The 27670-nt window shown below is 34.0% G+C and overlaps 1 protein-coding gene across 5 annotated transcripts in view; it reads left to right on the top strand.

The window, feature by feature from the left end:
* Positions 1–394: 394 nt before the first annotated feature.
* Positions 395–27670, top strand: part of LOC119641430 (organic cation transporter protein) — a 70768-nt gene continuing 43492 nt past the window's right edge. The window contains exons 1-2 of one of the 5 annotated variants that reach the window (XM_038040117.1): positions 395–413; positions 3609–4228. In XM_038040117.1, coding sequence (XP_037896045.1) covers positions 4084–4228 — 145 coding nt within the window. In that variant the 5' untranslated portion in view covers positions 395–413; positions 3609–4083. Of the gene's footprint in view, positions 414–2111; positions 4229–23608; positions 25419–27670 lie in introns of those variants that run through there. The other 4 variants (XM_038040115.1, XM_038040119.1, XM_038040114.1 and 1 more) reach the window with 4 other exon arrangements.

Here is a 27670-nt window from a genome sequence, read left to right as displayed (position 1 = left end):
TCATGAACAGTATGAACGAGAATGTGTAACACAGTTGAAAATCTTTAACTAACGGTGACGAACGTGCAAACGGTTTGATCGGTAGAAAAGCTAAGCGCTCTACTAATTGAAATATAAAAATAAACGGTGCTACCAAAAACAAAACAAAAAAAAAATAATACACAACTTAAAACAACAACAATAACAATGGCAACATATAAACAAACCAAAGTTTTAAAATGCGTAGTTAATGAATTTCGTTCACAAAAAAAATATTTTTTTTTCCCCAAATACAAATAAGAAAAAACTATCACTGATAAGTCGGTGCTTTGAATGGGAATTTGAATGAATGAAATTTTGAATTAAGGAAAACAAACAATAATAAAAGAAAAAAATGAAAATAAAACAAAAGTAGAGTTTTTTTTTAATAATAAGTAAATATTTGTAATAATATAAATAAAAAAAACAAATGAAAAAACTTCTTCTTGCCTGAAAGTGCTTTTTGGATACCTTTGGATAATCTTTCGATAAAAATTCCTAAACTTCATTCAATTTTCGCGTTCATTATATATATATCACCTTTTGGAGACAATTGCTGAAATTTTAAATGACGTTTGCCTTCAAGTTCATACCTGATATTTAGGTGCAGGCGCTTGTTAATTGAATGATGAATTTGCATACGAATGGCGAACTAAGAAGAGTTTGAAATCTGTATCTTTATATTTTCGCGATCGTGAAAGTTTCAACGACTAATGATGATGATTGGATGGACGAAGAGACGAATTGAGCAAAATTAACTCCGACATCTCACATTAATTGGGATTATTGTGTATTTGTCTGCCTATAAGCAGGTTTCAGGCGCACGTATCCCTTTGATGGGATACATCGTGAGGGTAATCGCGTAGGCAAGTAATGAGAAACTTCGACCTTCAAGGTCAAGGCATATCCGCGTAGAATCCTTAATGCGGTAGATCATGCTTTCGGTGTGTGCTTTTAGGTATAGTGAGTGCTTCGCCCGTAAAGGCTTGGCATTTACTAATCGGGTACACGCCTGCCTTGTTCTGCCATCACCGTAGTACACATGTAATAGCAATTTCCTAATTGAACAATTCGATTAATCTGATTTCGTACTAGGGCAGTGCATAGTAAATGTTTTTAAAAAAAAGTTTCCATGACTTTAAAATAGAGAGAAGCTACTAATTAAAAATTTATCCGGCGACAATGCTGTGGTCTAACGTTTAAACGCGGTTAAAACATGAAGGTTAACGTCCAGATGACGAATATGTATTCAGTTTTGCATTCTGTTTTGCGATCGTAATGAATCTACATACATACAAGCAGACAGCTCGATGTGAAAGGGATTATTTAACGGCCGTGCCATAGGACCCCGACATAAGATTTTAGGTGGGCTTTAGCGAATTACAGATCTGAAGGTTGATTTTAAATGTTTACGCCGTATGGCAATAAAAGCGTTGGACCCTTTTAGGATTTATTACAGGAAAATAAAAGTGAAGATCTCAAGAACCACAGTGTTATACGCTGTAAATAATATAATTGAATTTTCTTGAGTATATCTTGAAATGTTTGTCTATTTTGTAGTTTAGACGTAGAACTAATTCCTCATCCGTTATTTTTCTTAACTTTCCTTTAAAGAAATATACGCTTAGAAGAATAACGAAAGTATTTGGTTCAAAATATTATCCTATAGGTAGTTAGGTTATAGATAGTCTGTTTTAAATTTCTGACGAAGGCGGTACAATCCTCCTTTTACAGCTCTATGTGAAATGACTCAGCTGTTAAGTTTTGTCATAAGAATGGAGGCACTGCTCAAATAGATAAGTGGTGTTAAACGCAAATCAGTATGGCGATGATATCGCTGAGCTCAAGCACCTATCTCCAGCTAACATTGTTAAATAGAGCTGCCAGGAATATTTGGCTTTAAAGTCGATGATAATGATTCCCGCGATCTGCATTAAAGTTATTGGTGATTTCCGTGAACCGATCAAAATCCAGCAGCAATTTCGCTCAAATTAGGCAAGAAAAGTAAAGCTTCCAAGAACTCTGTTGAACAGGATAAGTTGTATTTTTCTGTAAAGTCTAAATACTGAACACCGCTGCATTCTTTTGCACTAATGCAGAGACATTATAATCACTTTATCTGGTGTTTTTTGAGACTCAAAAAACTTTTTTCATAACAACTATAATATTGAAGAATTTTAACGTAACCATTGCTCCAGAATATCAAATTTGATACAAAGGCACAAGAAATCACACTTTCTTCTTTTCTTGCTCCAGAACTTCTGAAACATGTGTCAATTTACATGTGTCCACAGTGGTAATCAGAAAGAATTATTGATAAGGAAGAAAGAAGAAAGGGAATAGCATTTTTGCATATTCGATGTAAAGTGCACAACTTAACATCACAAAAAAAAATAACGCCACCTCCTGGAAAAAACGATAAGGATTTACTTCTGCTACTGCTATATTAAGCCAAGTTTAACAACTCGAATGGCGGGAGTGGTTAGGTAGTTATTTGTCTTTCCAAGGGAATCAAAACGACTAATATATCATTCTTATATCCCGCATTGTTTGTGGAACTAGTGTATATTAAGGTTGTGCAGGTGTATGCAACACCCAGAAGGACTTGAGATAGATCCTCTTTTTATTATGTCAATCGATTCAAAAACACTATCTCTTTTCAAATCAGTTTCTCCATCAAAATCAGTTTCTGAGCTTGTCTAACCATTTGTCTGTGTTTCCTGCGTGAGTTCAACCTATAGATCGGAATTTTTTGGAGATATTTTGATGAGGTCTGGTACACTGATGTGTTTTATTTTTGAATACGTCCCATATAACGCTTTCTTATGAAAAGTCCTTGTCTGAGTAAGCGTGGGATGTGGTGTAGAGTATTTAATGGAAGGCCGTGACCCACTATAAAGTGTTTTTACGTGTTTTGTTTGTGTTTAAATTGGTATGTAGCATACCACTAGCTAAGATAGAAGCATATAGGGTGATTACGTAAAATAACTCTAAAGCTAATATTGGCAGATCTGAAACTTTTCACTGGAGAGATGCGAGAATATTTCCTAAATATTTTCAGAAACTGCTTCATTTATCATTTTTGCTATCCTAGCTGTCATTCATGGCTGATAGGGTGGACCGTAGAATACCAAAACTACTGCGAATGACTTTTAAATCAAATTTTAAATGTTTTTTACTGTTATGGCAGACTTCTCAATCTATCTAGAGTTAGTTAGTTAAGTTTTTCTCATTTTCGCAATCCGTTAACGTTTGAAAGGTCTTTAGTTCGATTAAGAAGAGGGAATATTATGATATTAAACTATAAATATCAGCGTTGCCATGCATCTACAATAAACGAACCATTGAGTGAACTCAGTTAGTGACGAAATATGAAGAACATGCGAGAGTTTCTGTCGCAAGTGGTATAATAAATGTAATGCATTTTGAGCACAGATGCTTAGAAAGTTAAGAAGAAAAACTTCATAAATAAATATTGATTATAAAATAAAGCAAAAAATAAATATAAAAAAATAAGTTTGGAATTTTCGTAAAAAAAGTTAACCGATTCGATTTTTTCTACTAATAACGCATTGTTATCTGTTAATTAGCACCGCAGCCATGACTATTGAAAGGTTTTAATTAACAAAATAATACTAAGTTGTTCAATATGTAAACATGTACGAGGAGAAGTGCACGCGGGCACCTTCGTTCACTCGAATTCATGAACGAGGAGAATATATGTTTGTGCGATTTGTCTGTAACGTTTCTGTATGTGATAAGAAATAATTTACAAATATATATATATATATATAAATGAGTATATAACGTCGGTGTGGCGTCAGTGATAAGAAATTGCAAAAAAAAAAAAGAAAAAAAGAAAGAAAGAGAGAAAGAAAAACAAAAATAAAAGTAAAAAGCAACAACAAAACACAAAATAAATGAAAAAGTGTTATCGCTTAGAGTAAGTTTAGTGTAAAGTGGTTTCAATTTTTATTCAAATAATTTCATTGAATAGAAAATGAACAATTTTATGATACGTCGTCGTTACTGATTGATTATGGACAGCGTAATAAATTAAGCGAAATGTCTAAAGGAAACGATTATTTTCCTGAAGACATTCATTCGACAGACGAGTGCGAAGAGCTTCTGGAATACGCAAAAAATTTACAATTATTTCAAGTAAAGGAAAGTCCACGAACAGATGAAAATGATCAAGCACAAAAAAAAAGTAAGTAAACTCTAGCACCTCGCATTCAACCCACAGATACTTTTGAAAACACAACTGGAACAACGTTACACTAGCTTACATAGCAAAAGAAGAAGAATTTGATGGCCACATATGGTCGCATTGAGCGCTTAACAAGAAGTAAGACATCACATGCCATTTAATATATACAGTCACTCTCAGAAAAAACTCGGACACTGTAGCAAACAAATTTTATTAGAGGATCTAGTGAAAGTGAAGAGACGCACAAATTCTTATCATTTGATATTTGATTGTATATTTATTAAGCCATTAAAAACACGGAACAACATTTGCATTCATTGTTTTTTAATTAAATCGAAACCAAACTCCGAGGGCACAAGAGATTTGCTTTTTTTCAGTTATTATCTTGTTCTTTAGAATCATTTTAAGTTTGGTGCTGATATTTTTCCCATTCTTCCTTTAATCCCCTTTTTGCTGAAAAGCGTGTGTTCCTAAACCTTTTGTTGAGATAATCCCACAAATTTTCTATTGCAGCCAATGTACCAAAACTTGCGTTCATAGCTGAAAAAAACCTGGGTAAAAAAGCAAGCAATGAAGCACAACGAAAGACGTTTGTGTGTACGCGTGATCGAACTATTCGATTGCAGTTTCCAAAAGAGCATGAAAATACAGATTTATCTTTTTAGAAAAATGTTTTATTTACCGACGAAAGCAAATCTAAAGTTTTTGGGTCGGATGATAAACCCATTGTTTGGAGAAAACAAAATGAAGATGTTCCTTTGAATAATCTGAGGCGGACTGTAAATCATGGAAGCGAATCAGTGTCGCTCTGAGAATGATTTTCGGCGGCAGGATTAGGATCGCTCTATTGATGGGACTATGAAGCAAACCGTCTACTTAGCTATACTAAAAAGAAATTTTCAATAAAGTGTAGATAAGTGTGTTCTTAATGATGGCTGGTATTTTTATCACGACAATCATCCAAAACACAAAGCCTACAAAACGGTGATTCTGGCTGCTGTATAACGTCTCTCACGATTGCAAATACTACGTCAGAGTCGTGAAATAAATCCAATAGAAGTTGAAGCTTTTTTTAATTTGATTTAATTAAAAAACAATAAATTCAAATTTTGTCTCCCGCTTTTGATAGCTTAAGAAATAAAAACAACTCATAACAAGCATTTTGGCACTTTTTCATTTTCGCTACATTTGCCAACAGCATTGATTTACTGCTGTGTCCGAGCTTAGCTTGGAGTGATTGTATTTGCGTAAACTTGGCATTACTGAGAGGTAGTTATATATTTAAAAATTTCTTTAAAAAATGTTCAAGTGCCCATGGGTAAGCCGAGAATCAAGAATATGTATAGGGATGTGCAAAAAAATTATGTAACTTTTTAATAAAATTCAAATTTAATTAAAAAATATTCGTTACAAAGTGTAATAGACGAAATATGGACCACCATCATCTATGATGTTTGAATTCTTGTCGTGTAGATTGCGAATGCCTCAGCTGATTTTGAGGCGAAGTGGCCTATCTATAACTTGGCGACAAGTTTTCTGGAAGATAGGTTAGGGGTACACTGGGAGAAGCACTCTTTTCTCATAGACTATTGCTAAGAAGAAAATACAAATCCGCTGGTAATTGGTTACGTAAAGTAGATTGAAATAGTAGTAGTCGAGAGCATGGTATTCACGCGCCATGTCAGACGTAGCGCCTGGTGCTAAGGTATCTTGAAGAACCATAGTCCGGTGTTGCCTAGAAGGGATTGTACGGTTGATCCAAACGCAAGAGTGACTATGTCACGTAAAGTAAGGCTAAAGGCTTTATAGTCTAACTTCAAGCTTCACGGGGGTCAGGGACCCATTCACTATGTGAAGAATATCTGCGGTTAGAGGTGACAGCATTGGTCTACTGCAGATTGGTGCTTGCCAAGATCTTTCGGAGCGAAACTTGTATATTTACATCCATGTGGAAACAGTGCTGGAGGCTAGTTTGTCCAGTCCCCAGTTTGAAAGTAGCAGTTAACCAATGCGTGAATCCTGACTGCTGGATAAGGCAGGGGAGTATCGTGGTTTCTATCATTCCTAAAGCGAAGAATTAGAGGTAATGATAGCGTAGGGCATAACTATCACTTCGAGGAGGTAGGTGTGAGTCAGCGGAGCATATATATAAAAAATTCTTGAAAGGAGCTGAAGACGTTCGGCTGACAAGAAAATGAGAATGAATGAAAGCTGAATCAAGCTCTGATACAAGGTAACATGGAGTTGAACGGGACGGCGTGAGGTCCCCTTAACTAGTCGCTAATCTCCAAAATTTCTTCGTGGCAAGCTTTTTCCATTAAATTGAGAAAATTTCAACTGTGCGTGCTGGAAAAATAAAAAAAAAATTTAATAAAAGTACGGCGGGACGATGAACAATTGAACGGCGATAAATAGCATTCCACAAAACATACAAAATGCAAGATTTTTTACATGCATAACAATTACTAACCTTTACGCAAACTGTTAAAGAACTTCTAAACTCATCCCATACTTTCTTATCTTGCGGAGGGGCGCACAAAGTGACATGTGTAACCTATATATGCAAAGTATTACATAGATTCTCCCAGCATCACAAAAACTATATACCCACACGTACTCAGAATAAATATGATTAGAGTTAATTCAACGTTATAAACAAAACGTTGACCGGCATTATCTGAAAATGTACTAAGTTCCTCCACTTAAATTCAATTTAATCTATTTGATTGTATATAAACTAAAAAAACAACAACAACAAGAACAACAACAATAACAATATCAACAAAAATGTATTCATTAGCAAAATCATCATTTAAGACAATAACACGTATAGTGACAATCATACAAAACATTCGCACTTACCATCATCGTAAGCACGAAACTTGCTATACAATGTGTTATTTACACACAATATCAATGTCCTGAATGGATGACGTGTTAGGGTGGCACATATATATTGTATGTATTCTATGTGAAAATGAGACTGAGGGAAAGGCAGAAAGGGGAGAGAGAGAGAAAGTGAATACTGAAGATGCATACTAGGAAAAATTTTCGTATGCGAGTATGATATCAAACAAATTATCGCTTGATTTTACAAAATTATTATTATTATTATTATTGTAATATATTGTGCCATTCAATGTTGAACTTTATGTTGTTTTATACACCGAAACATGAAGAGCGTTAAGTTTGCTTTTCATCTTGCAACGTCTAGAATAATTATGTTAGAGCTGCAGTTTTTTTTTGGAGTTAAATGCTTATTCAGTCAAGTTCATCTGTTTCTCCGTCTTTTACAAAACGCGTTATACGGGTTATTAGAAACGTTAACTGATAGACATAATTAAAATTTGTTAATCACTATGCACTCGAATTAATGTTTTTTTACTTGGCACCGAAGTTCGTGGCCAGATTAGGTTTGCCTTTCGCCATCCTCTCCGATATATATCTATGATAAGAGCAATATTCTGAATAAACTGTAGTTGCAACACTTGCGGCCGTGGAAACAGATGCGCAAATTTTCAACTTCGTACATACACCTTTAAGTGGTGGCGACAGGCCGAGTTCGAAACTCGATGTGACCGACTTCTTCACCATGCTCGTAATATGCAAAAAACTACAAAATACATTATACACTCGATATTCATTTTACACTTTAGATGATTTTAGAAAAGGAATGCGGAACAACCCGCCTACGCACTAGACAAGAAATTGCAACATGAAAACTGTAAGATGTATTGATCTAAAAGTAGGAAATTGAGAGATCGACTAAAATGCTCGCTAAACAAAACATTTTGCAATTACAATGTATTGGTCAATTATGATGGGTATCGATATTTTGGTTGGAGGCCACTACGATTTGGTTCACTCTTCTTACAACAATAACAAAGTGAGTACTAGTAAATTTATACTTTGTTCCCGTGCAAAGGTTTACCTTGTTTACCTTCATCAACACCGTTGTACGTAGTGGGGCATGAAAAGTAGATCTATGTAACCCAAACAAGAGTTAATTTTTATTGGAAATTACTTGTATGACTAAAATTTTCTCTTCGGTGCACTGAAAATGAATCAAAATTTAAATTAAGTATTGTCTGAGGCGAATAAAGCCTGTTTATTATACTATAACTGCTATACATACAAGATTATAATTTAGTAGTGGAATTTGTTTATAAAGAGATTTACATATGATACGTACACAGTCACATATTATATATATATTTACATGATATATACATTTGCATATGATATATACACACATGTATATATATACACGTACGCATGTATATTTACATATAAAGATAAATTTACAGATCAGATGATTCATTATCCAATGATTTTCAAAAAAAAAAAAAAAAAAAAACCAAAAAAAGTGCACAAAACAATTTGTTCATGCATTCATAATTGAAAACATTAATGCATTTAAGTAAGCAATAAAATTCGGAGTAGGTTTCATTAAAGGTCAACACAAGAACGTTTTCCGATTTTCACCTAATTCTAACCACTGTTGACTTAATATATTTCCAAGGCTTTCAGCTTTTAAGGCCAGTAACAAAATGTAGCACATTATTTTTGGTGAGAATGTATTAAGCTTATCCACATGAGCGAATCTTCCAGAAGGACTCTAGATAGATCCGCTTCTTATTATACCAATCATTTTGGCATCATTTTCCGAATAGATTTGGCCTCTGTCTCCACACGTTTTTATGTTCAACCTACTGTTTGCAATTTTTGAGAAATTCTTACTTAATGCGGTACACTGACGTCTATGGGCCACAGAACAAATATTGATAGGATCATTTTCATGATCGTTCCTCATATACTACATATACTTTATATGAAGAAAATTTGCGAACGAAGTCTGTACATGGCAAGATATATATTACTTTTTAGATTTTTGTGATGAAAATTGGTCAATAACAATAATTCCCCACTTACGTCTACGGTTTGTACTCCCCGTGTATTTGGCACCTTCCGCATACTAAGCACGTTACGACAGAAATAGTGGAAGCCTGAGAATATCGTTAATAGCAAAATTATTGGATATATAAATAAATTCCTTTCTTTTTTCTGATAAAATTGATTTTTATAAATATAAAATATATTTTTTACAAAGACTAATAATCGAAATGGGGACCATCATCCCCTATGATCTTTTGGCAATTATAGGGTAGTTTATGGCCGCGCTCGTTGCAGCAAATTGTCGGTTTGGAGGCAAAACACCCAGCAGGCCATTTGCGAACATCTTCAACTGCCAAATATGATTGCATGGACTTGATTAAGTGGGAAAAACGAGGGGCCTGTTCTGGAGAATAAGCGGGATGCAAATTATTTCTTTGACTGTTTCTGTCGAAAGTGAACGGGCGTTGTCATAAGGCAAAATCACTTATCGAGATCCTTCTCGCCTTGATGCCCGTTTTTCCTCTGGCACTTCACTTAATTTAATTAGCTGATATTGACATCGTTCTAACTTAACAGTTTCAACGGCCTTCAGATGTTCGTAGAGGATGATTCCTTTTCAATCCCATCAAACACGTTGTAGGGCTTACTTGGCATGATAGATCGTTTTTCTTTATGCATCCTACGAAATATAAGTGTAACTGATCGGTGTATCAAATTTAGATTAGAAATAGCCCGATGTGGCCATCCGTTTGTCCGTCCGTGGACGCAAAAATTGAGAAATCGCCATGAAATATATTAAAGATTCCTGCACGCAGATTGATATTGTTAAAGGGCCAAAGTATTAACTCAATAATTAAAAATGAAAGGACTGCTATTGCTTACTATTAAGCTACAACGGACACAATACAAAAATTTGCGTATATTCTCTATGTGATTCTATATGATTTGTAAAGAAATGGAATCAAACCGCCGTAAGATAAAGATGACAGTAAAAGAAGAATTATCCGAAGAAGATTCACCATTCATGATTAGTTCATCATTGGTCACTAGTCTCCCATTTCTGTCGCTAGATATGAAAAGATTTTTTCTCTTTCGACCTTTGCAAATGAAACTATAGGTGTATTACTCTTTTTCACGATACGAACTTATTATCTTCAACGAATGGTGCTTAAGCGTCTCATAATTGGCGTTTATCAAGAACTTCGCTATCATCAACAATGATTTCTACCGATATGTTTATCATCCATCTTTAATAAAATCTTTTAAACTCTTAAAGAACTTGTTATAAAGTATAAAATATTGAAGTAAAAATGAGATATATTTTTGATATTTGTTTGTTTTCTTTCCACATTAAGCTGCGCCAAAAAGTTTTAGATTCTTGCATGTATTTTGAACATTTCTTCACTTTTTCCATCATTTCCCACTTTTTCTCACCTTTCTGGCAATAGAACGACATTGTTTTGTTTATTTTATTTTATTTATTTATTTACACTTGAAACTCAGCTAAAATAAATTAACAGCCGCATTCAATTGACTCTTAGAAGTAAATCTTATACTAATTATTAATAAAAACTATTACAAAGTGTATAAAGAGAAGTTAAGAGAAGAGAAAAAAGAAGAAAAGAATAAGGTTAATGTATTAATAAATAAGAGAGAAAAAAGAAAGCACGTAAACATGTAGCACAGAAGCACACTCACAGCCGGTACAGATCCGAAATCATGCGTACCCCCAAATCGTTGTAAACACGCAAAAGCTTGGCAATCGCCTACCATCAACAACACCAATTAATTTTCGATGATGTTAAAATTGCAAGTTAGCTTAACGACATAGGCAAATCGCGCGTATTAAGTTGTATAAAGGTTGTTTTGATAGAATTTAAAGAGTCCGATATTGAAATCAAGTGATAGATATTATTTAGGTTTCTGGAAACGCCTTTGAACGGATTGAACAGCTCATAATTATATTGACTAAGCTCACTGACTAAGCTTTATGAAGATAATATGCCTAAAGAAGCGGTTCGGGATATTAAAGTTCATCTCACTAAGTAATGTAGGTGAAGCGATAGTACCATCTATTAACTTAATTAAGAAGAAACACCAAGAATAAATCTACCTTTCTCAAGTGATGGTAAGGCTAACAAAAGCAATCTATTTTCAGAAGGTGGTCGAGAGACAAGCGGGTGCTAACAAATCCCTGAGTGCAAAGAACAAGAATTGCTTTTGAACAGATTCTATTGAATGTACATAACATCTGTACGAAGGAGAGCACACAAAAGAGGCGTTTTCAAGCATTGGTCTGACTAAGCTCATGTATAGGCCTTCTGTAATGTAAAGATCATTAAGATTTTTGAACCACCGTTTAACGAAACCTAGCGCCCGACCTAGTTTTAATACGATCTACGATTTTCAACTTTTGTGAATCACTTTGAATGTATTCCTCATTGAGAAAGAAACCTTCATGCAATTTTTTGATTCAATTTTATAAAATTTAACGAGCATCATCTAATCTAATTATTTAAATCAATTTGAAGCTGATACGACTGCGATTCCAAAGAGAACAAGGAAAGCAGTTTAACACCGGCAGCGTAGATTAAGATATGGCTGGATTTAATCATCGCGGGGAGATCATTAATGTAGAAAATAAATAAAAGAGATTCTAAATGGTTGTCTTAACACGCACCAAACGTCACAGGAAGTTAAATAAAACGCCAAGTGATCTGAAGCTTGTTCATTTCATTAAGTAGAAAGGAAAGCGAGAGTACTGGAGTTTGAAGACTAATAAGTTATGGTTATGTAAACACGTTACTAAAATCAGTATATACGACGTCCGTGCGAGAGCCACTGGAAAAAGTCTACAAAGCATGGCCAATAAATTCTAAGAGATTCCTAAAAGTTGATCTTCTTTTTAGGAAGCCATGCTAGAATGGAGAAATATAAGATTTGATACGAAAAGATAAGACACTCAAATTGCAAAGCCTTTATGGTTCTCAACAGGATGTCTGTCTTCACACTAGTGAAGTGTAATTAGGAAGCTACTCTTCAAACACAAAAGGAAAGCACCTGGTTTCAAAGATTGATTAAAAATTTTTTAAGTAGTGTCCACTTAACTAGTCAGAGCAAGAATTGAGTACACAAGATGGAAAGTCATCAGCATGAGTAGAGTATACAAGATGGATTGTCATCAGGGTCAGGCGCACAACTAAATTTTAGAGATCTCAAAGCATGTAAAACGTCATTTTCAGAAATGATCAAATTAGGAATCGGCGATCTGATATAATGGGTGATATAAAATCTCTCCGCAGTTTTTTGCCGCTAGATAGTATTGATGCCTATATATCAGGCAAGACTCACCTGATTGCCTCAAACGAACATGTGCTTAAAAAGTCACATTTCAGCTTACATTTTTTGTGTACGGTGAGGATGCTGATAATGAACGAAGAACCCACGAGTGGTCTGCTTGATTCCGTTCCGGAAATTTCGATGTCAAAGATGTACCTCGCTCTGGTCAGCCAGTCACTGAAAAACTTGGTGAAGTTTTGCAAATGATATAGTACGACCGACGCTTCAGCGGAGGCACTACACATCAACCACATGACAGTTTGTAATCATTTGAAAGGAACAGGCTAGAAAAAGAAGCTCGAAAGAAAATGAAAAATTGAAAAAGTTCGTCGGAAGTATTCAGCGAAGAGATTTGATGTTTCAATGTGAAGAGAGGACTCGAAGCCATTGAAAGAAACCTGAGAGAGATGTACGGATATTTTTATTTTCGGATTAAAAAACTTATAAAAATATCTCTGATTAATAAGCAGTGAGGATTTTATCAACTGAAGGCATCTGCAAGAACTTTGGTGGTTGAAGTTTGGCAGCGATCCAATTATCGACGCATTTACTTACTTCTTCACCATTTCGAAACCGCGTGCCAGCTAAGTCATGCTGATAGATCTGAGCAAGTAGTAATTAGAACGCGCTATGTCTATTCGAAATCATATTCGCATTGCCAAACGGTTAATTGTTTACGTTCGAAGGATTTCTGAATGTTTCTAATATGATAATCCCGCCATATTTCATTTAGGATTTGTTAGAATTATAAAATAAAGGGTTTTATGTTTCCGACATTTAAGTCTATATGTACATAAGAAAAGTTAAAAATACGTAAAAATAACTTAAATTTCACTAAATTCGTATGATACACTTTCCTCTAAATATAGGAGCAAAAGATAAGGGAAATCGCTGTTGCTTAGTTTGCGCCGTTAAAATTGCTGCTCTATACCGTTTAATTCGTCTTAGGGCGAATTTTTGATACCTTAGAGAATATCAATGATTGTATTAGAATTGTTAATATATTATTAATACTTTTTTTTGTTTGCGCTGCATGTTCAATGCACAGAGTAACGGAAGAGGTTTTCATTTAACAATTTTCTACATTCGATTTCTTCTTCTGATTGTCGTACTACTTATTGCATTCATTATTAGACTAACTTTAACATCAACTTATGATTACAAATTAACGTTCCATATGTAACATGATCTGTCGTAATATATTTAACATTTAACATGCCCACTTAATTTTAGCATAATTAATCTTAATTAACATATTTATTTTTAACGCATTTTTGGTGACCTAATTTACATCAGCATAAGCAGTTATATTCTATTATTAGCGTAAGCATTTTTACGTTTGTTATTACAAGCGTTTAAATAAATTAATCTAATTTTAATTATTACTAAAGTAAGCTGCTTGCATGTATTTTGGCCACTGCTCACTTTATTGAGAAAAATTGCTATTAGCCAAAATATTTTCTATAATTTTTTTCTCTTGGACTAACCCATGACTTTTTGTGCTCGGGATTGTCGTAGTAAGTCCACTTTTTATCTCCACTCACAATCTTCCAAAGAAAACTCTCGCCTTTTTGCCTGCCAAGCATTGGAGCCGCGATATTAAAACGGTTCGAAGCGGCATTTCCCGTCGAATGTAAATGCCTAGGAATAGTTGATTCATCAAGCGCAAGCGTTTGAGCTGGGTTTTTGTCCAATAAGCCCTGTAAGCCATTATCCCCGAGGTTTTTTGGCTCCCTTCGAACCATGGATCAAGGAGACGATAATTATACCTATAGTCGATTGTCGAAATAATTTGAAATTATGTATTATTCTACTTAACATATGGTAAACATATGGACTTCTCTTTGTCTTATTTAATAAATCTAAATTCACTTAGGAAAAATATTAAAAATTGCATGAAAAGATTTGTCATAATAGATATACAGATATTCTACATATATGTTCGCCACTGTAAATATTACAAACATCTTCCCATTTGTTTGTATACCCATCTCCGAAGGAGGGGGAAGGTGGGATTGATTTTGCCAAGACGTTTGCAACACCCAGCAATAAGCGTCACAGTCTCTGTAAAGTACGTACATATTCAATAGGAATCAAATTCTGGTATGAATTAAGCATGTCCTTCTGTCCAACTATCTGTTTCTCCGGTTTGCCTGTAGTAAACATACTCCTGATCATCAAAGATGAAGACATCGCCGTAGTATTTCCGAAAAACGTCGGAAGCTTCTGCACACAGTTCATTATTACAAATGGACAAACCAGGCGAAGGACACATCTAGAGTGCAGCTTAAACTAAAAAATCCATTGCTTTCTGGATTTCTTGTTCAATACCCGCAAGCTACAACAAACAAACAATGAATATTTTCACGCGTGTTATACAAAAATGAAAAAGTCGTTCACATTCACCCGCCATTATGAAGCATATAAATTTAGTTTTTCGATTTTTTTCTCCTTTTTGAGGAGAGTGATGAGGGGTATAAGGGATTTGGTCGCAACTGGATATAATTTTCTTATTTATTTTTAATTTACCTGCCCGCCTATCTGCCTGGCCTTGCTATCCCTGTGAAAAGTGAAGTGTTTGTGTCGCACTCATGCTTTTGCCGTACGGCAGGCGCTTTGGACAGTTTCCGCCAGTCGGTTCCCACTCGGCTGCGTCGCTATTTGACTCTGATGGCTTATAATGCTGTGACCAACAAATAAAATAAATTTTTCATTGAAACTTCGCGGGTGCTGTAATGTTACCTAGATTGGTAGTACTGTCTTTGACATCCATGGATGGCTTCATCTCAATATATTAAATTGCTATATTGTTTGTAAAACAAACGTGAATTTTTCGTTTTCTACTTTGTCCATGAATTACAACGTCATGAAACGCATCATTGCGGGAAAATAGACTTGGATCTGGCAATAATCGGGCAAAAAAGAACCAGGGCCATACAAATGGCGGTAAAGTTGCCCAAAAATTAAAATCATGTTGAAACTTTCTTTTGATTATCGCGGTGTTATGCATTATGAGTACTTTACGGTCGATCAAACTGCGGGTAAGGAATGATCTGTCATTTTACAAACGAATTCCCCTTACGTTTTGATGGTTCTTGCTTATCTTTTTCCTAAAATATTATTCACTCATTTATTTATAAAGATTAAATTTGGTTCTTGTCTTTGGTTAATCTTGTGCCCATTTTGCGTTTTTTGCGAAATACATTAAAAAAAGTCCGCTGTTTTGTGATAAATTCATGATCTTGAATATGCTCATATATGTGAACAAACAAATGTCGAACGACGTTCACATAGCCTAATTCTCAGCATAAACATTAAGTCTGTCTTATGGAAATGTTAATAACATATATATTTTTTTTTAATATTGTAAATGATAAATTACTTATGGGTACACCTGATGTTTGTATATCTGCTCATAGATATACGTACTCTGTTTGGAATTTGCGTGTGTGAAATTTTTCGCATATGAAAAAAAACATGCAAACATTTGATGTGTTTTGCTTTGTTTCCTTTTGAATGCTTGACCGTACACAGTTGAGCAGTTATTGTAAATAAATATTAAGCAAAAAGTTGTTTTCCAAAAATATTTACATTAATTGGCTTTTTGTTTTGCATAAATGGCCTTAGTATTAATCAGTGACCGTTAACAAAATGAAGTGAATATAATTAAAATCGAAAAGACACAGAACAGTTTTAATTACGCTTTTTCTCTTCTACAAAAACTTTTGTGGTTTTAGGAAATAATGGAAACTTCGTAAAGAAAACCGATTCTTAAATAAAATATTGTCATAAAATAAAAAATAATTAAAAAAAAAAAAATAATTGCAACTACAACAGCGTACAGGGTTTTCGATTAATTATTATTTAATAAAATATAAGACAGAAAATTAAGTTCGCTTTTATCCCCGTCACCGTGAGCCAAAAAAAATGGAAAACGACCACATCTTTATACTTTGCGATATTGGGTGGGCGCAGCTGATGTTTTTTACAATAAAAGTGGAAATTTCTATGGTGTTTGTCTTGTACTTTCTGAGTAAAAGGTGGAAAACACGGAACGAAAAGATGTTCACAGTGTTTGCAATATAGGAGTGCGGGCATTATAGGCTCATTCTTTGTAAAGCTTGGATAATGTTTAAATTCTTTTGCAAGTTTATAGGCGATATCTTCATCTTGGCTACAGTTGCTGAGACGGACGTATGGACAGATGTCAAGAATTTATATATTTTACTTGTGTGCGTTATGAAGGTTTTGTGACACACTATAAAATTGAGTAAGCGTAGCCGATTTTTCCCATTTTGATAGAGGCGCTACAGTAACGCTCATAAAATATACGTGGCAGCTTGTGTAGATGTGTCTGTTGCAGTTTATAAGTGGGGAGCACAAAACCAATGTTCTATTACTTTTGAAAAATAGAGCTATTCATACTTTACGTACCTCTGTAGACATGTTTGTCGACCAATCTGGCCCGTTTTCAAAGCCAACCTGCGTGTGACAATTTTCAATGTTCCTGCTAAATTTGAAGCCGATAACTTCATTTTTGCGAGCAGGAGAATATTTGCAACAGACATTACACAGACGAACTGACGGACACGCTCCAGTCGACTTGGAATTTGATGCTGATGAAGAAAATATTTATACATATAGAGTTACTTAGTCTTAGGTTCGCTTTTTCATACTTTGCAAAAGCCGGTCGATTTCCAAGAAAGCCTTCTTCTGAAGTTTACCGATCCATATTGGTAGTCTGGTGCTTATGGAAAAAAGAAATATTGTGAATACTGAAATTTATGGATAAAAATTATGGAAAGTATTAATTGGGAACAAATTCGTTTGTGGAATATGCAAGTGTCTTCTATTTTGCTTCCTTTAAAACGCATCCAACATGCAAAAACGTGCCAATAGTTCCGGTTCATTTCTAGAACCTAATTAAACTTCACACAAGCAGAGCATGTTGGAATTTTTCCGGTATCACACCCCTTATGCTTGCACAGCTTCAGCGTAGAAAAGATCTGCAAGCGACAGATGTATGCCTAAACTGTATTGCAAAAGTAAGCATAGAAGATGTAGTTTCAAAACTCATAAGTGCCTAGAATAGTCCGTCTTTGCTTCCTTCTATAAGCATTGATGTATATACGAGGTTGCCTACTTAGATGATAGTCACACACATTTACTACAACGGTGGATAGAACAGCTTACTCAGTAAAGCGGAAAGTACAAGTGATTTGAACTGTGCGGATATGCGCTTAATAATCTTACCTTAGACGCTAACCCTGGATAACTGACAGAACAGTTGGGTTAAGATAATCGGCAGTTCCACCTTAGCCATCTTCGACTGTTAAAATTAACGAATAGGAGATGAGGAATGGTAGTTATCTATGAATGGCTGGTGAGACAGCTATGGTAGGTGATTGTTTAGACTTCATCCTTGAGTTGCGAGCTTGACAGATAAGCCTCTTAACTCTGAACGCAGGAGATCGCAACACTGAGGCTTAGGGAGGTTAATTGCCTTAACTCAGAATTCTTAATGATAGAAACTTTGAGTTGATACGAGCTATATATATATGATATTGAGCTGTACGAGGCCTTTCTTAAAACCGTGTGTGATAATTGGAGCCGGTATTAACAAACGGGAACTTGAAAGAAGGTTTCTTTCATCTCCCGAGACGGAATATGTTACAGCCGAATATATATAAAGGGCATGCAGTGAGGCACTGCTGGTTTTTTTCTTTACCCGTGAAACTTGAAATTAAGCGTCAAATGACTTTTGAAGAGTGCATGATGGTTAAAGTTTCTTGCAAATTTTGGAAACGGATATTCCGACGTGCCTTGAGCAGGCCGCCAACTAATCAGAATCTTTGCGACGAATGTACTTTATGAAGCATGTGTGCTTGCAGAATTCTTTAACACTATGTACTCTCAGAATTGTTTATTATATGTGATGGTGTGTGTGTGCGTACATGTGCCGGTTTATTATAAATGAATACAATGGTAAATATTATCAAACAGGATTCGTTCGCCTACAATAAATAGCGACGAAATGAAAAATCATTCCCTTAAGAGCTATTTTAATTATCTTTTACTTCATATGAATTTGAAATAACATATTCTGCAGTTTTAAGATTTCTCCTCTTTATTGGAATTTATTTGACTAATTATATACCACATGTGGTACAGCGTATATATTGCTGCCGTATATAATACCCAGAAAGTAGAAGTTCGTTACTACGTATATATATGAATATTCAGAAAATAATTCTGAATCGATCTAAGCTTGTCTGTCCTTCTGTCCGTCTGATGTCTGTTCGTATAAGTATGTGTTCAAGCTACAGGCCGCAATTTTTGACATATTTTGATGAAATTTGGTAAACTGACCTGCTTTCATCTAAAGACAACTGCTATTGAAAATGGTTTGGATCGGTCCACTTTCCATCCTCATATAACACTCTACTTTGAGAAGTCGTTATATGGAAAAAAATTTGAACTTTAAAAATTTCTCAACAAAAGTGGCTAAGTAATAGCACTTCGGCATTATAAATTGATATGAAAACTTTGGACCGGCTCGGGCAATTTTTGAACCCTCTCTCAGATAAGAAAATTATGACAAAAAGGTCTCAATTTGTGTTATATAAGATGAAAAAAATTTACTGTACCAAGTTCGGATCATCCTGGCTTATTTTTCGACTCACACCGCAAATAACAATTACGAAAATTGATCATTAAAGAGCAGAAAAGCCCAAATTTTCATATATTGTGACGAAAAATGACACATAATAGTCGACTTATATAAGAGTTAGCTGAAATAATTGAAATTTAAATCCACTCCTCAACTTTTGAACCTCTCAGGTAAAGTATTCTTTCAGAAGGTAAGACTTTCTTTGCAAAGATATACAAAAGCAAAGTATAATTTTTGTGTTCTTTGGCAAAAATAAGAATTGTGTTAGGCAATGTGGTGTTGGGTATTTAATAGCCGTCTTAGTTACGCTATAAAATTTTCACTTGTTTCAATATGGATAATGGGATAAAAAAAATTCGATTGTTGAAAATGCAATACACCAATGCATCGTAACGAAGTCTTTTTTCCCAATCGGCAATTGTGAACGAACTCTTAGCTTAAAGCACACTCTTTGTGATCGCTTAAGCTTGTACTTTATTAGTAGTATAATTGTCGGGCCAACTAATCCTTTGAACATGCTTAAATCAGCTACAAAACGCAATATAAATTCAATATATTATTTTATTAAAACTAATTTTCTTTTCCAAAAGGGAGCTTGTTTTTATACCCATCATTGCGGGATGAGGGGTATGTTCATTTTGTCAAAACGTCTGTAGTTAGAGAACACCATAATAACTCGCCCCAATATTACATAGCCGGATGGGCTGACTGCTTATCCGTCTCTACGTCTGTCCAGCTGTTAAAACATTCTCTTGGCCGCAAAAATGAAGCTATCGACTTTAAATTTAGCAGAAACATTGGAAGTTCTTGCACATAGGTTGGTATGGAAAATGGGGTAAATCGCTCGTAGGACAAGCCTACGGTGCCACCTAAACTGAGAAAACCTCTCTCTTCCAAAAATAACAAAAAATTGCCTTTTTACTCGTTACTCATAAACTCATAAGCTATAGCAACTAAATTTACAAAATTTGGGACGTACGTTCTATGGGCGATGTTGCGATACCTCTACAAAAATGGAAAAAATCAGCCTCGACTATTGAATATTTTCATGTATCAATAATTTTTTTTTTTTTCTATACCTTTATAATGCGTAAAAGCCTCATAACGCATATAAATTCTTAGCCAGTTCCAAATTCGCACAGATGTTTATACATCTGTCCATCTATTAGTCTGCTCAATTGTGTATCGCCTTTGGCAAAAACGGAAATACTTACAAACTTTTTAAAGAACTACTTTTTTTCCTAGTGAAAATGTGATCAGATTTAATGCAAGCGCTTATTACATTACCCATAACCTAATATAAGAAGATACGCTCATCAGCGTTTTCAATGAATTTGTGAATTATTAGGAGCTGAGGCCAGTTTCCTCTTTTCGTTATTGATGTGTCGTATGATATGAACGCTTTTTCGGTTGATGATACTTGATTGCTCTCGTACAAGTGACTTATATAGAATATTACTTTGAACAAGAACGCATACACGTATGTAACGCGAAGAAGGGCTTAAAGTGGATCCAACTTTTATTATGCCGATCGAATCAGAATGGTTATCTGAATTGACCTACGTCTGCCTGTCTGATTTATGTGCGTGTAAATTTGCTTTTATATAGAAAAAAGATATAATTTTTGTGTTCTTTAATAAAAATAAGAAAATGAAGCATTTGTATAAAAATTGCGAGCATCTGAGAATAAGCGTATAAAAATTTCGCGCCAACTGAAAATGATGACATATGAGAATAAGCGTCCACTTTGTTTACAATTTTTAATAATTGTTCAAGTATTTGTATAAAAATTGCGAGCATCTGAGAATAAGCGTATAAAAATTTCGCGCCAACTGAAAATGATTCTCAATAATTCCAGACATGTGAGAATAAGCGTCCACTTTGTTTACAATTTTTAATAATTGTTCAAGCATTTGTATAAAAATTGCGTGCAATTATCAAATATATTACGGCCGTAATATATGGCAATTTCTCCATTATAGTTCTCTTTCTCTCTTATGCTATTCAATTTGTATTTGCTCTATACATATGTGTATTTTGGTGAAGTAATACTTACCTACTGTGTGTATGTGAGCAAACAGCATCTAAACTAAACTAAGCTGAATGCAGAATATTTTTGTTTTTGTTTTTATTTGCCTGAGTATCATTACTTTCATGTTCGGAGAAGAGAACTTTTCGAAAGAGAGAGCATCTTTCCCATTATATTTAACTGTATCTTAAGGGAAATGTAAGCCACATTTTACCGTTAAATGAGAGAACTAATGTTTTTATTCTTACAACGTTGTAAAATTCCGTATAACGCAGAATTTTAGCATATGTTCGCACATTTTCACTACGAAATGCGTTAGCGGAACAATTGGGCGGTTTCTGTTATAACTACATTCACTGTTAGTGTATCAATAAATATTTTTGTAAGAATTTTCCCAACATATATGAGTAATGATCATTAGCGAGCTGATGACTGCTTGATAATGTAATCAATTGGAATCTTTTGTAAACGAATTGATTTTTATATCGAACTTATTCATGGGCGATAACAATTATCATTAGTTCTGCACAAGGTGTTGAATTATTTTACAAAATTTTATTCATCTTTCAATTCATGTTTTTTTTTCAAATAGCAAAAAAGAAATAGTTAAATCCACTAGCCTAACGCAGAATTCGTGATGGTTATGTCCTTTGTTGATCATCGCAGAAAGTTAGTATATCTTGAAAAGCTAAAATAGTTTCTCAGCAAACGACGTATACCTAAAAGGATTTGTGATACCGCTGTTTATAAAAAAAAATTGTATCTCTCCTGATTTCCAGATTTAATTCTGTAAAATTAACCAATTTATCTGGGATTTTATCCAAATAATTAGTAATCGCAAAGGGAAAATAGAGATTCGACATTAAAAATTAGATATAAAATAGTCAAGGTCAGGTGAACATCCTCATTCAAAAAAATTCATAAAAAACTACATTGTCAGTCGCTCCCTCACTCACTCCTCCTTGCTTTCTTATTATTCCCTGGTATCGACATTTCACGCGGTTATTAGTTTGCTTTCAAGACTTCGTTAGACTTCCAAACAATGTTATGGCGTGCAATACTGATGGTATCACATAATCATGAAAAAGTCTTCAGGTGAGCTGACGGATTAATCATAAATTTGGGACTTCAAAAAACGTGATATATTTGTGGTGTGCTCTTGAATAGGTCACGATATGTCACTTTTGTTATAACAGAGTATAGGTCAAGGATATTAACAGATAATTTTTAAATATTGAAAAAAAATACACAAGAAAGGTGTATAAAATGAAAATTTTATCGGCAAGGAGCAAATATTAATTCATAATGTAGTAATAATTTATCTCAATATGCTCCACTTTTTAACGGAAACGCTTTTCTCTTCATATCTAATTTTCTGGTTTCGTTTAGCGCAAAATTGAATGTGAAATTGGAGAGTTTCACTATGGCATCTGCTTTGGAATACCAATTTGAGTAGCAGTAACAAAGTACGTAGTGTCTTTACAAAGAATACTTATGTTAGTTTGCTGTGCTCGAGCTCTTTGCAAAATTGACGGAAATATTCCCAAAAATTATTGATCAAAAGGAGATTGAGGAATTGTATTCCTTTGATCACTCGCCGTTAATGTCATCAAATATGTTTAAATCACTACCGTAGTATATTGTTAAGCTATTACTTAATTGGAAAGTAGATAGCATAGAATGTTTGGAACATTCAAATGCAAAGCGGTCTGTAACAGAGCCAATAAGAACTATTTTGTTTAGCAAAGCTGAATTGTTCAAGTGTTGTCAGAAAAGTGACATTAATTCTAATGATTAATTACGAAAAGCTCTATCGTTTATTGCTAATAGTTTTTGAGAGAATATATAGCACCTTTCAAAATGAGGTATCATTTAAAAGTTTTCTTTCAAAAGAGTCATTGTTTCACGAACCGTAGGGCACCACCAATTTTAGTCCAATATTCTTTGCTAACTAAATCCATTGCTTGTAAGTATCAAATCAATAGTATTTCCGAAAAAGCATGAGCAACATACGCCCGCAAAACCTGGCTCAAGTTAATATACATTCCTTTACGTTTGAAGAGGTTGTGCGACTATTTCTGTCTTCAATTGTCGCAAGGCCAAATGCGACGGGTTCGCTTACTAGCATATTTAGACAGAGGAAAATGAACCTCAAAATCATTTAGCTTTAAAATAGATTATCTTGCTCATGTATTTTCAGTATCCAGTCAATGAATATGCAGCGAATGTATCTGAAAACCTTTTAGTTTTCCTTGTCAAATATCGTCGCTCTTGTTGAAATCACAGGAGTTTTCCACTTTCCGTAAATAGAAGGTGTGTCAACAAACAAATTAAAAACTTTCATAACACATAACTTATCGCTTTATAGTTGTAAAAGTTGTAAATCAATATTTGTTTTTGTTTGCAAATTACCTTTGCTGTAAATTGCTTTCTCAAAATTGTTCAGTTTATTCGTTCAAGACACTAAGGTTTCAAAGAGTTTTAGAGAGACCAAGGCACAAATGGTTAAAACAACGAATATAGAGAGGGATGCTTGAAAACAGGGGCCTATAAAGGGTCAAACACAGCTCAGCTAAGAGTTCTCAACTTTTCAGTGCATTTGATTTTTTGAATCTCTGGCGACCCAGGATTCTCTGTGACACATACACAAGGATCGATAATGTCAACCAACATAACAAACTGCACTTAATTTAAAAAAGGTAACGTATATAAGACTCTTTGTTTTCTCACCGAATGTAATTGTAAATTTTCAACTTAATCTCTCATAGCAATGCATCTTTCATCGACAGAGAACATTTATCTTGTAATCTAGAAGAAACATGAAATCTGTACGATGCTATGATCTACATAACTTGCACTTACAGCAAGTATAAAGTTCTCACTATACTTCTCAGACAGAACATATTGTGTTGTTATGGATTTTTTATCTATAACTTTTTTTTGTTAAATACCGGTAAGTTACACGTTATAATCCTCAACAGTGTTATTAAAAGTTAAATGACGATTATGATGTTTAATCATTATGCGAAAAGTACTGCTAAAATCCATAAGTTTCGCAGCAGCATGCAAAGCAGAGAACATAGCATTACAGACGATAGAGTACAAAAACAAGCAGCAGCAACAATATGATATAAAAGTTGTTGTCAGTTTATCTGAACATTCAGTTGCTCTCGGGATTCTAAAGTGTGCAGAACACACACGAGACCTTAAAATCAATTTAATTAATAATATTTAAAAAAAAATAGAAGAAAATAATTTCAAAAATAAAAGATAAATACCAAGAAAATCTACACATTCCCATAGACACACATCTAAACGCACAAAGCAAAGATTACTAATGAAATGAAAGAGTCAATGCGCTAAGACTTTTGTTGCTTTGTTGTTTTTGTTTCTTAATCCATAGTCACAGTATTAAACAATAGAAAAATACATTTTCAATAAATTGACATTTATTTACATAGTTCAACTTAAGACAATCGACATAAACAAGAAGAAGAAGAAGAAGAAGAAAAAGAAGAAATAATATAAACAAGTTTAAAAATAATTAAACGGAAAGAAAAAAAAAAAAAGTTTTCTATAAATAAAGAAAAGTGAAAACAAACGATATCTCCGTACGCGGTTCAAGATGTTTTAATTAACGTTTAGTGTAAAATTATTTCAATTTCTTTCAAATATAATTATAATTGAATTAAATGCACTATTTTAGGATAGTTAAAAATTAGACATTGAAAGTAAATTTAAAACCAAATTCAAAAAAGGAAACAAACATGTTTTTTATGCAGATTAATATAAATCAAAATGAAAATCTAGTCGACGTATAAGAACAATCAGAACACATGACGTATGAGTTACTTGTACAACTTGAATGTATATTATCATAAAATATTGTAAAAGATAATTGAAATATGAATAAATTAAAAGCAAAGTAATTATTAAAGGCGGTGAACGTAGATGATAATGTAGAGCTCTTTTGCCTATGCACGCTTCGGATCAATAAGTTAACTAAAAGTAAAACTAGCAAAGTGTTTGCAGGCATTTTTCAATAAAATCAAGATATCACCATGAATGCTTAGTACGGAGGCAGATAGAAAATCGTTAACAAAAGCATTAAACAATATTTACAAAAGCATTGTATTTTTTTTAAAAAGAATCCTATATAACACAACTAACCAACCAACCAACCAACCAACCAACAACTAACCTTAGCACTTACCAACCCGGAGTGTTATACATTATCAAGCTCAGCAAATAAATATGTAAGTGTATACGTTTGTATTTGTTTGTTTATTTATCAGCTTCTCAGACTAAGCACATAGAAGTATACAGGAGTGTGTGTATTCGTACATATAAATGTTTATATCCCTCTTTTCCTCTATAAAACTCTCACAGCAATAATAATAATAATAATAATAATTTCCCTCAAGGACACACTAGCAACTTGTTGTCTGTTACTCTGTGCTTCGTTGTCCCACACACATCCACACAAACGCCCATACACATGGTCTTTGCCTGCTTCATTGTTAATATTTATGAGTGTTATTACGGCTTGTAGTTTTTTTATTTATTTTTTTTTATGATTTACCATTTATTGTTATTTCCTCGTTTTCTGTTACTTTGTTATGAATTACAAGAAAAAAAAAACTCTTTATTTTTCATTATGATTTTCACATCGTATCAGTAATTATGGGAATTTTTAACAGTCAATTTTTCATATTGTCTTTGGACAAGACTCAGGGAATAGAAATTCACCTATAAATAAGTTTGAATAATGGCCACCATGTAGAATACGTACTGTCTAAAGCAATACGTACATTCTACTCATCTGATTCTGAGCATGATTTTGTTCTAAATATGGTTTTATCCTACATATAATTTCGTTCTAACCTCCTGCTCTGAACAGGATTTCTTTCAAAAGATCATTTATTCTACACATGATTTAAACGTGATTGTGTTCCATCCATGAACTGTTTTCTAAAAAGAATATCATTGTGAATCTGACATTACTCTTACCTCGTTGTTGCTTTACACATGTGTGAGGACCAAAGACACTTAGTTTATAAGTATCTTTGTGTTTTATATGTGATAGGGTCGGCTACGAATTTAATGTAAGAGAAGGTGATAAGCCATTCGATATAAGGAAGTTTATTTCGAATAAAAGGTTCTTTCTGATTGACAAGGCCAATCGAAGAATGATCGGAAATAGGACATGAAACAAGCCGCGTTACAACTTTGACTTTCTTATTTTCCTGTTTCCTTTACTTACCCGTACTGGTGATAAGACGTATCGTCAGGCGTATCTCGAGATTAATCTGCCATAGTCCATAGCAACTACCGAGATAAAAGGCGAGTCGAGACGGGAAAATCGTGTATAATCAATCCGTAAAGGAGTTTCGATCTCTCGACCATAACTAACTATAAATTAAGGAATTGCTTTGGAGGAATAAGCGCGTATGGAGGCTGTGTGAATTATCTCAAACTGGAAAAGTATTATTTGAAAGATAGAACCCTATGATGCTTGTTAAGCATTTAATCAAAATCTAAACTGTTATAATATCCGAAAATCAAAGTGTATTAAATTCCATATGGGTCCTCGAAACAACACCTCGACGAGTGACTTTGCACCGCGAAAGTTGCTGTTCTTTCCTCGATTCTGTTCTAAACGTGATTTAATTCTGAATATACTTTTTTCTGCAAATTTGATATTACTTAAAATGGGTTTTGTTCGAAACATTATTTACTCCAACCTCCATTTTGTTGTAAGCATGACTTTGCTCTAAGGATTATTTTACTTATCATGATTTTGTTCTCAGGTGTTTAAAATTCCTTTCATTTCAAGCGATCGCCTACATCCCTTGGTCTAACGATTGGATTGCAATAAAATGTGCCTCCTAATGAAACTTAGCCATGTAAAATTGGTATTCACCTATACTTAATTATAAGCTCCCTCTACTTCCATTACCCGCGTAATAGATCGGTTTGGACTGTCACCAACATTTCCAGGCGCCCATGTTGCCGGCAATTTGGTGTATAAGTTTTGAATTGATCTGCAAATGGTACGTTTAACAAGCTCTGTGACAAACGTAACAACTTGATACAAATGTACAAAAATTACTTGTTTTTTTTTTTTATAAAATTGACAAGCGACCGAGATATTATCTTAAAGACAGTTCTGAAGATATTTGGTTTAGACTTTACACTCTTCGTAGAGGCTGGCAGATTATGGCTACTTGGTGACTTGATCTGTCTATCTAAAGGGACACACGAATATAGACAAATCAATTTAAAATTTAGACTGGTTGAATTCAACGGAGCCGCTAAAGCTTCTTTCTGTATCTTATCTTTCCGTTAAAAACACAATCCATATATATATCTAAGAACGTATGCTATAAAATAATCTTTCTAGTTAGGGACTTATGGGAATATCCCTATTTCAAAATCATTTATAGCTGCTACGTAAAAATTCCGTGGAAACACGATTCCGATCGGCCAAATGATTCATTTGAATGTG

Source organism: Glossina fuscipes, unplaced genomic scaffold (assembly GCF_014805625.2).
Source record: "Glossina fuscipes isolate IAEA_lab_2018 unplaced genomic scaffold, Yale_Gfus_2 150, whole genome shotgun sequence".
NCBI classification, from domain to species: domain Eukaryota; kingdom Metazoa; phylum Arthropoda; class Insecta; order Diptera; family Glossinidae; genus Glossina; species Glossina fuscipes.
Note: the sequence above shows the minus strand (reverse complement) of the source record. Positions and strands in the feature narration are given on the sequence as shown.